This window comes from Misgurnus anguillicaudatus, chromosome 19 (genome assembly GCF_027580225.2).
Source record: "Misgurnus anguillicaudatus chromosome 19, ASM2758022v2, whole genome shotgun sequence".
NCBI classification, from domain to species: Eukaryota; Metazoa; Chordata; class Actinopteri; order Cypriniformes; family Cobitidae; genus Misgurnus; species Misgurnus anguillicaudatus.
This window is the reverse complement of record NC_073355.2, coordinates 30770411-30783852: the sequence shown is the minus strand read 5'-3', so window position 1 is coordinate 30783852 and position 13442 is coordinate 30770411. Positions and strand designations below refer to the sequence as shown.

The window sequence follows — 13442 nt, the reverse complement described above, 5'->3', positions numbered from 1 at the left end:
TAGAAACACACAGTTCCAGGCTCACATCTGTACCAAGAATGGCAACTTTAACCCTGCTGCAAAGATTTACTTTTATAGCAAACTGTCAAAAAAAGCACACTCAGAAGTGAAGTAGCTTCAGTGTCTTTGCTGACAAAAACACACTGTAATGTATAAGAGGGTTTTTAAGGCCTCGCCTGACGCAGACTCCACATAAACTCGAGCACACAGTAACACAAATGTAAACGAATGCCATCACACGCAGTGGTGCTCAGATGTGAGGCAGCAGGGAATCTTACACTCACTCCATCTGGAGCTCTTGAAATACAGCTGCAGAAACAGTAACACACACCCACACATACACAAAGCTCAATGTACACTTACTTTGCAAAACCATTTTGTTTTCCATAAGAAAGAGCGCCGGGGAAAATCCCTTTCATAAACATTCTTATTTTCCCTCCCATGCAAAATCAAATATAACCATCAAGGGAAAAGGGAACAACCCATATTGCATCAAGAACATACCGTATGAGCACAAACCACAGTAAAAATTGTATTTGTATGGGTGACCATAAATATGTACATATTTGTTATTAAAGGCAATCAAATAATACAAAATTCTTATATGGCCATCATTGATAAGAGTCCCACGTAGTAAAAAGCTAATAAAACCAACCAAATAATGGTTTAAGAATACAAACTGTTTTCAAAGTCAAGTCTTGCTTGTTATAGTAATCAAAAATCTAATGCCACAATCTTTAGCATACGTATCGATAAAAAAATGCTGATATGTAAAGGGTTTATTTCACTATCAAAGATTACTCGCATGCATTCATGCAATTGATCCACTGCGTCATCCTCAGCTACACGCAAACACACGTGACGCTGTTCTATGGCGTGTTTCCTCAGTCGACGTGACTGCATAGTTGCACGATGTCTTTTTATTGTGAAAAACAGTATTTGGTCTTCCATGGCAATATTCACAATTCAAACATCTCACATAAAGGCAAAAGTCTCACAAGTTGGAATGTGGCAGTAAGAGAGAAACCGGAAGACTCCTTATGCAAAGTGTGTGTAGTTGTGTATGTTTAGGTAAATATCTACATTATATGTCTTGGGAGAGGGTCTGGATTTTGTAAATCCTCTTAACCTCGGAGCACTGCATCCGAGTTAGACTTGTTTAATGGATTGGCTTGGATCCAAGCGTGTTAACTTATAGCTAAAGAATGTTCTCGTGAATACTTTAAAGCAACAATACACATTACTTGTACTTAAGACTTGGGTAATTTTGAACGAAAGTGCTTTACATGCATATTACATTTTTAAATGTACACTGTAAAAATGATATCAAATCAACATATTTTTATGTTACTTTAACTTAGAAAAAAAGCTTATCACAAGTCAAAAAAGTAGGTTGAATTGACTTGCATAATTAATTTGTTTCAACTTTATGCTGCAGTTTTTTCAGTGTACTTAAAGGACTGAAAAGACTCAGAGTGCAATTCTTCTTTTAACCAGCAGGAGATAGTATTACAATACAATACAATTCATCAGCTAAATAGACAGTGGCTACTCAAAACTACAGGGGTCTCAAAATGAGGACCTTAACAAACAAAAAAGCATTAGATTGATGTCTCTTTTTTGCACTATAGCTATAACTACAAATAGGGGAAAATAAAGTATATATACTATATGTTTGTGTGTGTATGTATGTGTATTTAGTGTAGATTTACAGCCGCTTATTTCAGAGAACCAAGTAAGCAATTTGATGTCTAATAGCTGTCCAAACACAGCACAGACTTGTAGGCTAAAACACAAAGACAAAATTTGGTCTTAATTTAAAGGGGACATTTCACAAGACTTTTTAAAGATGTAAAATAAATATTTGGTGTCTCCAGAGTATATATGTGAAGTTTTAGCTCAAAATGCCATAGATATCATTTATAATAGCATGTTAAAATTGCTATTTTAGGTGTGAGCAACAATGTGCCATTTTTGCGTGTGTCCTTTAACATGCAAATGAGCTGATCTCTGCACTAAATGGCAGTGCTGTGTTTGGACAGTGCAGATTAAGGGGCAGTATTATCCCCTTCTGACATCACAAGGGGAGACAATTTTCAATATCCTATTTTTCACATGCTTGCAGAGAATGGTTTACCAAAACTAAGTTACTGGGTTGATTTTTTTCACATTTTCTAGGTTGATAGAAGCACTGGGGACCCAATTATAGCATTTAAACATGGAAAAAGTCAGTTTTCATGAAATTTCCCCTTTAAGAAACATTTACACCTTATCCCCAAAAAATAAATGAAACCAAACACCTTTGCTGTAATTGTTGTTGACTTTGCTTAGACAATGTTTTATCATACATCTTGCAAATTGTTTTGGCAAAAACATGATGTACCCAAATTAATGTTTATTTAGGCTTAAAGTGGGTTATTCATAGCCAGGCTATACTGTATAGTTAACCTTTACTGTAAAGTACTGTAAGGTGACCAGATGTCCCCGTTTTCCAGGAACAGTCCCGTTTTTTTGCTGTTTTGTCTAGGGGTGGGCCGATCCGATATTTTGTATCGATATTAGTCCGATATTGGCGAAAATGGCCGGATCGAATATTGAAGAAGTCGGGGAGTACAATCCGATCCGATACCAACACGGACCTGAACTGTCATGGCAACTTGCCGTAAAGGCGACTTACTGAGCAGCATGCCGTAAAAGTGTGACATGAGCAACATGCTGTAAAGCGCGGCAAGTAGAAACCACAGCTAAGGGTAACCAATAGATGAGACCTGTCCAGAGGTACTTTGTTTATCATACTTAAGTTATGGTTTACTTCACGCATTAACTTAACATTTTTATGGCTAACAAATGTGTTATTTGCAGCTTAATTGATTAAAAGGGCGATAGAGATGTATTGGATCGGGATTGGTATGGACAGATACTCAAGGTTGTGGTATCGACATCGGTATCAGACATAAAAAAGTGGTATCGGCCCAGTCCTAGTTTTGTCCCCACAAACCCACAACAATAAAAGGACAAAAACATTCAAAAAGGTTTTGTCCCCAAACACAAAATTTCCCTGCTTTTCATTAAAAAAATCTGGTCACCTTACTGTAAAGTAATTGCTAATGCTTGCTAGGAAGGATCAGTTAGTATCTGGGATTGGAAAATACCCCAGCATACCACCGAATGTATTCAAATGTAAAAATCCAATATCCTTGCATTGTTATATCTTGGCATTGTGATGCAAAACAGTTACCGATCGACATTGTAAATAGGAAGACGGCTGGTTTGGAATCGGATTGTAGTGTCATCACTCCGGTATCCGATAGGAAGACTTTCTCAACTTTCTTTTCACTAAAAAGTTCCAAACGTCAGACAATAATGGGCTTTTCTGGATTGCGGAGGGGATGTTCCCAAAGCTAGACATAATCTTTAGAGCACAAGATTATGTTAGGAAGATCAAGAAAATCGGTCTCATTCTTAAGAGTTTCTTTAAGGCACTTAAAGCATTTCAAAAAGATATACAGCATATTTGTGTGCGTGGTCTTTGTTGGATATTTAAAGTCTAAAAATGCATATAAATGAATTGAGAGTGTACGTAAAACCGAACTTAAATATATGTGACTGTCCGCTGACTGAAGTGTTCAGGTTTAGAAAAAATTGTCAAAATATGTTTCCCACCTATTACTAGGGCTGTACCCTTTCAAAAGTATCTCAAGTTGGTACCAAATGTATACATATCTGTACCTTTTTTGGCCCAGTTAAAGCTGGGGTACATATTTTAATCAACAGTGCATGAACATTAGATCCAAACTGATGGTTTGCCTTCTGCTGATTTGCTACTGCTGCTGCTTTCAGCGCTGCCAGCTTTTCCGTGCTTGGTCCGCTGCTTTCGATCCTTCTGTGGTGCTGTAGTGATGTTACTCTGAGGCTTCTCATCAATGTCATGGTTGTCATTCAGGTCATCATGGTTATTATTGGCATGGTGCTGCAAGGTGTACGCTTGAATCGCCGCCTCTAACTGGATGACGTCTTTATTGATGGGCGGCGGTCGAGCTTCACCCGCTGATGGAAAATTGTCCTCGTTGGAACCGTATTGCTGCTGTTCCTCTTGCGCTATGTTGGCACGGTTTTGCTTGCATGCCATCTTGGCATTGCTCAGGTCTGTGTATGGCATGGTCTCAGGTTTCACCACGATGTTGTAGCCTGGCGGTGCAGATGGGGTGTTCCAGGAGAAGGGATAACCAACATAGTCTGCTTCTCTTACACCTCCACCGACCCCAACCCCTGGTTCTTCCTCACTTAGGGAAGGCCCGCCCACTCCGACAGACACGCCCCCTCCGGCGAGCAGGCCCAGTTGGTACTCGTCATCTGTGGTGGCTGCGTTTCGTTTGCGTAAGACGTCGCCGATGGTTCCAACTCCGAGGTGAATCATTTCCCACAGGTTGAGTATCAAGCAAAGGCAGCTGACGCCGTACATGATACGGAGGAAGATGGTCTTTTCTGTGGGCCGTGAGACGAAGCAGTCCACGTGGTGTGGGCAGGGCTTATCCGAGCACACGAAAACGGGTTCCACGCGAAAGCCGTAGAGCAGGTACTGTCCTGCCAAAAAGCCAGCCTCCAGCGCCGAACGTGTCAGCAGCTGCAGCACGTACACTCGCATGAGCCCGTCGTCACGGATACGGCGCCGACCGTCATGACGCACTTTCGGTTTGGGTCTCGGGGGGACCAAGTCTCTCTGCGTGTTGTCCATCTCAGGCACTTCGTAGATCATAGGATCATCCTCCCGTTCCTCCTCCCCATCCTCATGTCCCGCAGGATCCTGTCGTGTCCCAAAACACATCTTCCTTGGCCTCCGCTGGGTGTATCCGGCATCTGCAGCCCTCGCTCGAGCCCGCGAGTTCTCGTTGTGGGAGATCTTATTAGCTGCGTATCCCATGTAGAGCAGAGAGGGCATGGCGGACATAATGATCTGGAAGACCCAGAATCGCACGTGCGAAAGTGGGGCGAAGGCGTCGTAGCAGACGTTCTCGCATCCCGGCTGGCCCGAGTTGCAGACGAACTTGCTCTGCTCATCGTAGTATATGGACTCGCCGCCCACTGCGGTCAGTACGATGCGGAAGACGACTAGCGCGGTGAGCCAGAGTTTCCCCACCGACGTGGAGTGGTGCTGGATCTCCTCCAGCAGACGTGTTAGGAAGCTCCAGCTCATGACGTCTGATGACAGTGTGGCAGACAGCGTCCCACACTGCACAGCTCACAGACTCTGTAGAGGAACACAGAGAGAAAATAATATGAGGGCACAGCAATGAAAAGGCAACACAATGATATGATTCATAAAGCATAATGACAAGTTTATTACCATAATTACGGTCACTCATCGAAAGATACATGACAAAAAACACTCTGATGCAGAGTCAGACATTGCAGGCCTTTATTGCAGTACCTATAGCTCAGCTGGTAAAGCATTGTCTTAGAAAAGTAAAGGTCATGGGATTGATCACTGCAAGTCGCTTTGGATAAAAGCATCTTCCAAATGCGTAACTGTAAATCTATTGTATCATAATAAATAGGGGTGTCACGATTGTCCAAATCCTCGATTCGATTACATTTTCGATTCTGATGTCACGATTCAATTCGATTCTCGATTTTTAAATGAATTTAAGACAAAAAATGATATGCCTTTATTATTTTTAGTATTATTATTATTATTATTATAGTTTCACATTAACATGCACATTGCGTGCTTTTCATCGCATGGGGTTTGTGGGCTTTACTTTACGCGAGAGAGCTTGTAGAGAGAGAATTCCTTCTTGCACGCAGATAGACTTAATGCGCGCGTCTTGGACTTCTATTATCTGAAATAAAACCGGTGCATCAAGCAGCTGCGCTTCTCTCTGTCTCACATGCACGCGCTCTCGCATCTGTCTAAATGTCTAAACATTAACTAAAGTAATAATCAAAAAAAATAATAGAATACGTTTATTTTCCCCCGCTTGGCAAGCCGACCGGACGTGACATGGGGGCGTGGCAGCATCGACGATCCCATTTTTTAATTCGAAGTTCGAGGTTGTGACTTAATTTCGATCGATTTCGATTTTAAATCGAAATCGTGACACCCTTAATAATAAATGCATATTAACTGGATCAGCTTAGGTGCGGAGATACAGGATTCCTAGAGGAACAAAACATTTAACTGTACCTTTAACTATTTCCCCACCATTGAGGAAAACGATTCCCTGCCAATGACGCTTCCCTGACGAGTTTTTACAGCAATCTATATTACCACTATTATCCAGTACTTGGTGTATTTATCCAACTTTTAAATATTTAAGCATCCACTGATTTGAAAACAGTCCAAACTTTGTGTATGCTTTAATCATCGTTCTAAATCTGATCTCTAACAAAAGTCCTTTAACAAAATCCAATTAACTTTTTGCACAAAATTTGGTAAGAAACCTACCCACATTTGAGAGGTTATAAAAAGAGAAGAAATGAAGATAAGATAAAATGTTAACAATTTTTGTTTTTGTTTAAAGCAGAGGATCTGTTCTTTCATTTGATATATTGTATGTTTATATATTTATAGAAGCATAAAGCTTTAAACTTTTGTGAAAATCATAAAAAATGCTGGTGCTAGCTGGTAACGTTTTTAAAATACGCTGGCGAGCGTTTATACCCTACACTCGTTGCAACATAATCTCATGAAAAATCTGTGTTATAGTCACAGAAAATTTGACAACTTTATCCGTGTCCATGTCACGGAATTCAGCTTTTTCTGTGCCGGGAGCACGCATGTCTTTTCTGTGTCATTCCCACGGATTTCTCGTGTCATTTTATATATTGTTTTCTCATTGTTTTTTCCTATTTTCAAATCATTGTCGCTTGGGGTTGGGATTAGATTTGGGGTTTGGATGTACTTTTATGTTAGAATGTACTTTTATGTATTGGTTTCTCTTCCGCTTTTAAAACTATTCTTGTATAATGTTGGGGTTTGGGTTAGGATGTCTAAAAATGTAACAAAGTGATTCTAACCCCAACCCCAAGCGACAATGGTAAGAAAATAGGAAAAAACAATGAGAAAACAATACATAAAATGACACGAGAAATCCTTGGGAGTGACACGGAAAAGACATCTGAAAAGTTATCAAAAGGTACCTAAAATGGACACATTGGTACATTAGAGGTACATATTGATTACTCAAAAGGTATATTATCTGTACCAAAATGGTACATTTATTTCTTTTTTCAGAGATTATAATAAATACAGTGTGCTTGATTTGATAAAAAGAAGACATAGTAGAGATATTATTATTGGCATTATTTATTAGACTTAGTTAAAGGAATAGTCTACTCATTTTCAATATTAAACTATGTTATTACCTTTACTAAGAATTGTTGATACATCCCTCTATCATCTGTGTGCGTGCACGTAAGCGCTGGAGCGCGCTGCGACGCTTCGATAGCATTTAGCTTAGCCCCATTCATTCAATGGTACCATTTAGAGATAAAGTTAGAAGTGACCAAACACATCAACGTTTTTACTATTGAAGACGAGTAGTTATACGAGCAAGTTTGGTGGTACAAAATAAAACGTAGCGCTTTTCTAAGCGGATTTAAAAGAGGAACTATATTTTATGGCTTAATAGCACTTTTGGGAGCACTGCAGAGTTTAGCTCCAACCCTGATCAAACACACCTGAGCAAGCTAATCAAGGTCTTCATGATCACTAGAAAATCACAGGTGGGTAAGTCTGATTAGGGTTGGACCTAAACTCTGTAGTGCTCCGGCCCTCCACGGTAAGATTTGGGGAACCCTGGCCTACAGCAACGGTCAGTTTGGACTACAGCCCTCTACTTCCTGCTTTAATGACGTCAGTAGAATAGTTTTTGACTAAACTCCGCCCACCGGAATACGTCAGTCGCCAGCTAAGCTCAAACGGCTCTGCTAAGCTAAGCTGCTATTGAATCATAAACCACTAAACAAACTACACAATCAGAATTCGATACGTATTTCTGAAGGAGGGACTTCATAGAACAAGAAAGACATCAGCCCGTTTTGAGGACAGTGAAAACAGAGCTATACAGATAAGTAAATTGTGTGAAAAATACCGCAGTTTTTTACATGTGAAACATTAACACACGTTATATTGCTCACTATATACACATTTAAAGCTTCAAAAAAATTGAAAGAACGGGACCTTTAAAATGTCTGTCATGTTATGTCTGTGTATCCAGCTATAATGCTCAATCAATGGTCAGCTGAGAGTTAATATACTTTAAGGGAAGTTTCTCTTTCACATGAACATACGCAGACACAATTACCTTGAGCAGCGAGCCTGAACCACACAAATCTTCCCTGAGGGAGAACAGCTTTTGACAGGCTGTGCTGAGCCGGGTGTGTGTATGTGACCTCTCTGGTTTGTCTCTGCTTGTTTTTGTTTTTTTCATAAATGAATGTTTAGATTTCTGCTTCCAATAAAGCATATGAAGAATCGATTGCTACGACCATATTAGGATACATCTGAGCAGTCAGACACAAGGGATAAAGAGATCATTTGTGCCCAAGAACATAGCATGCGTGTAAAAAAGAAAATAGATGAATTTGTTCTTCTGAAAGGTCAGAGTTGCCCTCTTTTAAAATTCTCATTGGGAACTCAACAGGCCCAGAGAGTGCAGGACTTCACCTCCTAAGGGGAAGACCTCAGCTTTGGGCATATGCTGGTGTTTAATGCCTTACCTTCCATTCTGCAGCCCCCTACCAGCCCCTTTTTTAATCTGTGGCTTGCTATGCTGGACTCATATGGAGATACAAAACAAATAATAAAAATGCATATAGGATGGATATATTAGTTACTCTAAAGCAGAGGTCCCCAACCACCAGGTCGTAACCCAGTACTGGGTCGTGGCAAGTTGCCACCAGGTTGCAAAAACTTCCTGAAAAAATATGTAATAGCTACATAATATAGCTTAATCAGGTGTTTTGTCCTTTAACGCTCCACTTTTGTACCGGGCTGCGCTCTCTGTTTCTCTACAGAATGATCCAGCGATCATACACTATTATCAAAATAAACTTTTACTGTAGTGACCATATTTTAACGGGTACAGGTTTGAAAGGAACCTGTTTATTCCTTTGTCAATCATCATTAAAAAGCATATAAACTGGAGTCTCTGTGCCGCGATTCTTCTTTCATCTCTCCTCCTTCTCATCTCCTCCTTCACTGCTCATTTTTTTCTTCTGTTCTGTTACGTAAACTTGGGCTCGAGTCCCACCTAAGGTTTGAGCTGCCTTCAAGAACAGCAGGCCAACTTTGGTTATCGTTAATTATTAAAACTAAATGAGCACAATTCGCCAAAATATGTTTTTAGATGTCTACAAAATATACACACCCGGCATTTTCCGCTGCAATGTCCGTGGTGCTAAGCACAAGATCAGCTCTGCTTATTTGCGACCCTGAACTAATTTGTGCTCCTGTTAGTAAATTGCGTTGGTCATTATGAAAATCAGCTGCTATGTCTGTGTTATTTAATTTGTGCTTTTTTAGTAAGTAACCAGCAGATATTACCACACCTATCTGTGATTTTCTGGAATTGCGCCCTCACGCTAATTTGGCCCTAAAGCCCGATTTATAGTCATGCGTAAGCTCTATGCCATAGGTTATCCGTAGCCTGACGTGCACCTCACAAATTTTTTAACAGCGTGTCAGATCTACGCGGACCGCAAGTGCTGTGATTGGTCCACCAGAACCCCTCTCGTCAGTTAAAAAAAACTGTGTCATAGGTATTACCGTTTGTGACGGTGAAAACAAAGATGAGCCAAGTTGAGGAGTGATTTAACTCAAACTGCAACAAAAGTCGCTGTTTATTTACTTCCATCATTGCTGGTCTTCTCAAATCATCCACCTCAAGTTGCTGTTTCTTCTTCGTTTGTGCCTGCCTGCAGAAGAGTGTCTGATACCAGGCACTGTTGCGCTTTTCAACCACATGGGGGAGCTGTAAGTCATTTTTACATGGAAACTACATAGTGTTGCTTTAAGGTATACATTTTATCAGTATTTGTGTTCCCTGGAGGTCAAACCTATGACTGAGCTACAGGAAATCATAACTGCGAGAGAAAAGTGGAATATATGATTTTTGTTAAAATGTCCATACTGTATGTATAAAATTGCTTTAAAGGGGACATATCATGAAAATAAGACTTTTTCCTTGTTTAATGCCACTGTCATTTAGCGCAGAGATCAGCTTATTTGCATGTTAAAGGACACACCCAAAACGGCAGATTTTTGCTCACACCTACAAAGTGGCATTTTTAACATGATATAAAAAATTAGCTATATGGTATTTTGAGCTAAAACTTCACATATGTACTCTGGAGACACCAAAGATTTATTTGACACCTAAAAAATCTTGTAAAATGTCCCCTTTTAGTGCACAGTAAGTTGCTTTGGATATCAGCGTCTGCCAAATGTGTAAATGTAAATAAGTAGTTTATAGAGTACCATGTGTTATGAATTGGAGATTTCATACTTTAAATTCTGTTTGTTTGAGCCAACCAACTGTTGTGAAATGCACATCACATGCACAGCACATTCAATATGAATGCATCAAGTTGCTTGGAAGTCATAAGCAAGCTAATTAACCTTATTATTGCCCCTCTTTTATAAAAGCAATAAGTCACTCAAGGCCAGAGAAAAGTGCTGGTGCTCTTTACTGATTAAAAGTTTTACTATTACTCACATGGCTTTCTAGAATGCACACACACTCAGTTTTCTTGCCCTGCCTCTTGGCACAGACATACAGACAGTGTACATGCTCAGCAAAATGTCCTGTACCCACATCAAAGCCAATCTATAACCTTCATCCACGCTTCCTCGCTCTCCCATCTCAATCGCTAAGAGCTGTAGCATATTTAAGATGTTAAATATGCCATATCTACTAAAAACTATAGTCTTTATCCAAACTTCACGAATACAGTACCAAGCTCAAGTCAATTCAGGTCATATAGTGCATATTTGCCTGTAAAAAGTCACATGAGCGCACTCTGCAAAACTGTTGTACTCACACATCCTCGACATTCTGTCTCCGGAAACTCCATGTCTGCTTTCTTTCTTCTTTCCTTTCATCTCTTTATCATCCTTTCTTTTTTCCGTTTGTAAAAGATGCCTTGGGGATCAGAGACCATTGACCTTACACCAACCCTACACACATGCGTATATGAACAAGCATGTCGTGATAAAGAACAGGCGATAGTCTCCGAAACACACACAACAGCCTTTTACCCCATTCCCCCATAAAACTGGGTCAGAGGGGGTTGTGGTTTAAGGGGGGAGTGTTATGGTTTTGATGTGGGCTGCTGGGTGGGTTAATATCTTTGTCGGCAAGGGAAGCGGACACTGATGAGGAGAAAACAAACAAGAAAGCAGAAATCAGGAGTGATGTTCAACAAGAAACTAACAGATTTTAGCAACCTTCTTTCTTCAAGTAATTGAACATTATCTTTTCCATTTAACCTTATCGCCTAACCCCACCACTTCCTCTCTCTGAAGCCCCCTCCTCTTTTTCTCTTCAGCTCTTTTACAACACACTGCTAAAAGTAAGGGAACTTCGTAATGTTTGCACTTTTATTCATTTGGCCATCTTTGGTCATGACTTAAATCAGAGCTTCAAGCGATCTCCAACTCTCGCATTCTTAAACCCTGTTTCTTATCTATATGTCTCTCTCTTTACGTCTTTCCCTCACAGTAAACAGTGAGCCGAGATTACGATCGCAGGATTTCACAGCTACTTCCACAGATAGTGAGTGAAGAAAAATCTAATTATAATTCGACACACATTCCCTAAGTGCGATAAGGAAACAATCATTTTAATGTGAGTATATTAGTATGGAGAGAGAGAGAGAGAGCGAGAGAGAGAGAACGAGAGAGCACATGTTGGTGCTGGTATGTTCAATGAAAACATTTTCTACAGTAATTAGGATTTGTTATGGAAGCAATATTTTTATTTATTCACACGGTATAGATGCTATTGTTCACTGTGCACAAATCACATTCCTTACAATAAATATGACCTGGCCTTTTCACAAAGAGATTCCAGAAAATACACTGATAATGCGCACTGGCATATTTTAAACGCGTGGGATAGTTTTGCCTTGCATATTAAAAGCATATAACTTTACAAATATAAACAGGATAACAACTTAACAATCTGATCTTGGCTGCGCGTCACAGTGAATCACTCGCGGATAACCGAAAATGGGTAAAGAGACGGGACATGGGTGAAGCTGAGGTGGCAGGTTGCTGAAACCACGCACACCTAGCTCGATTCAAGTGACAGCTAGACACGTCCCGCCTCTTTACCCATTTTCGGTTATTCGCGAGTGATTCACTGTGACGCGCAGCCAAGATGGCGACGGCAGGCCACGCCTACTTTAAGCTTCAAAAACGATCTTCACAAACCAATGGGTGACATCACGGACACTATGTCCATATTTTTTTTGTGCCTATGGTTATAACATTGTTTCTTAAAGTGTGGGGAATAAAAACATTACAAATGGGGCGTGATAAACGGGAGGAAATTTTGGTAATTTTTGTGATCTCTATTAATTCCTTTATTTATTTAAATATAAGCCTAACTTAAAACAACTTTAGACTGTGAAGAAAATGGCTTGTCTAATCATAGCCTACATGTGAATTTCATTTTCACTGTGTGAAAAGGGTTTATGATAACTGAAATAAACTACTAGTCTTTAAAGGGTTATTTAATCCAAACATTCATTTAATTATTTTTTTTTAATTTAAATTAAAATCTGTACATACACCTAAATGCTAAACTAAACCTAAACTCTAACAAAGAAGTACATGCATTATATATATAGTGATAGTAGTTTGATTGCGTAATGACAATATAAAGGTTAGGTGTAGTGATGCACCGATGTATCGGCCGACGATATTAATCGACCGATATTTGATGAATTTGAAACCATCGGCATATCGGCAATAACACGAGAAAGGCCGATACAGATTGTTTATTAATTAACGGCATAAAGAAATCCATTATATGTAAAAAATGAGCTAATGTTGTTAATAAAATAAATGCTGAATAGCTAAAACCACCTTTCAATGTTGTAATGCTGTTTTATTATATTTGTTTTAGCTTAATTTGTGCCTCTCTTATTATGTTGGTCAGTTGAATGTTAATTACATCCAACCCATGTTCAGTAAAAATAATTTGATGCAGAAATAAACTAGCTAATAGACCAACTATATAGTATTGTATACAAGTGTTTAATATCGGTATGGGCCAGAAGTTGTCTGTTTAAATCGGTATCGGCCAAAAAAATCCTATCGGTGCATCCCTAGTTAGGTGAGTCTTAAAACCTGTTTAAATGTGGCTGGGGAAGCTTAAAAAGTAAAGAGCCATCTCCAAGCATGTATTATAAAAACAGCTGTCTTTTCATAACAT

The 13442-nt window shown here is 39.6% G+C and overlaps 1 protein-coding gene across 2 annotated transcripts in view; it reads right to left on the bottom strand.

Annotated features, from left to right (window-relative positions):
- Nucleotides 1–779: 779 nt before the first annotated feature.
- The window catches only part of gjc1 (gap junction protein gamma 1), a 35719-nt gene continuing 23056 nt past the window's right edge, over nucleotides 780–13442 (bottom strand). Inside the window, exons 1-2 of one of the 2 annotated variants that reach the window (XM_073857429.1) lie at nucleotides 11044–11395; nucleotides 780–5248 (exon numbers count right to left, since the gene is read on the bottom strand). In XM_073857429.1, the coding sequence (XP_073713530.1) occupies nucleotides 3785–5194 (1410 nt within the window). In that variant the 5' untranslated portion in view covers nucleotides 5195–5248; nucleotides 11044–11395 and the 3' untranslated portion in view covers nucleotides 780–3784. Of the gene's footprint in view, nucleotides 5249–11043; nucleotides 11396–13442 lie in introns of those variants that run through there. The other variant, XM_055194283.2, reaches the window with a different exon arrangement.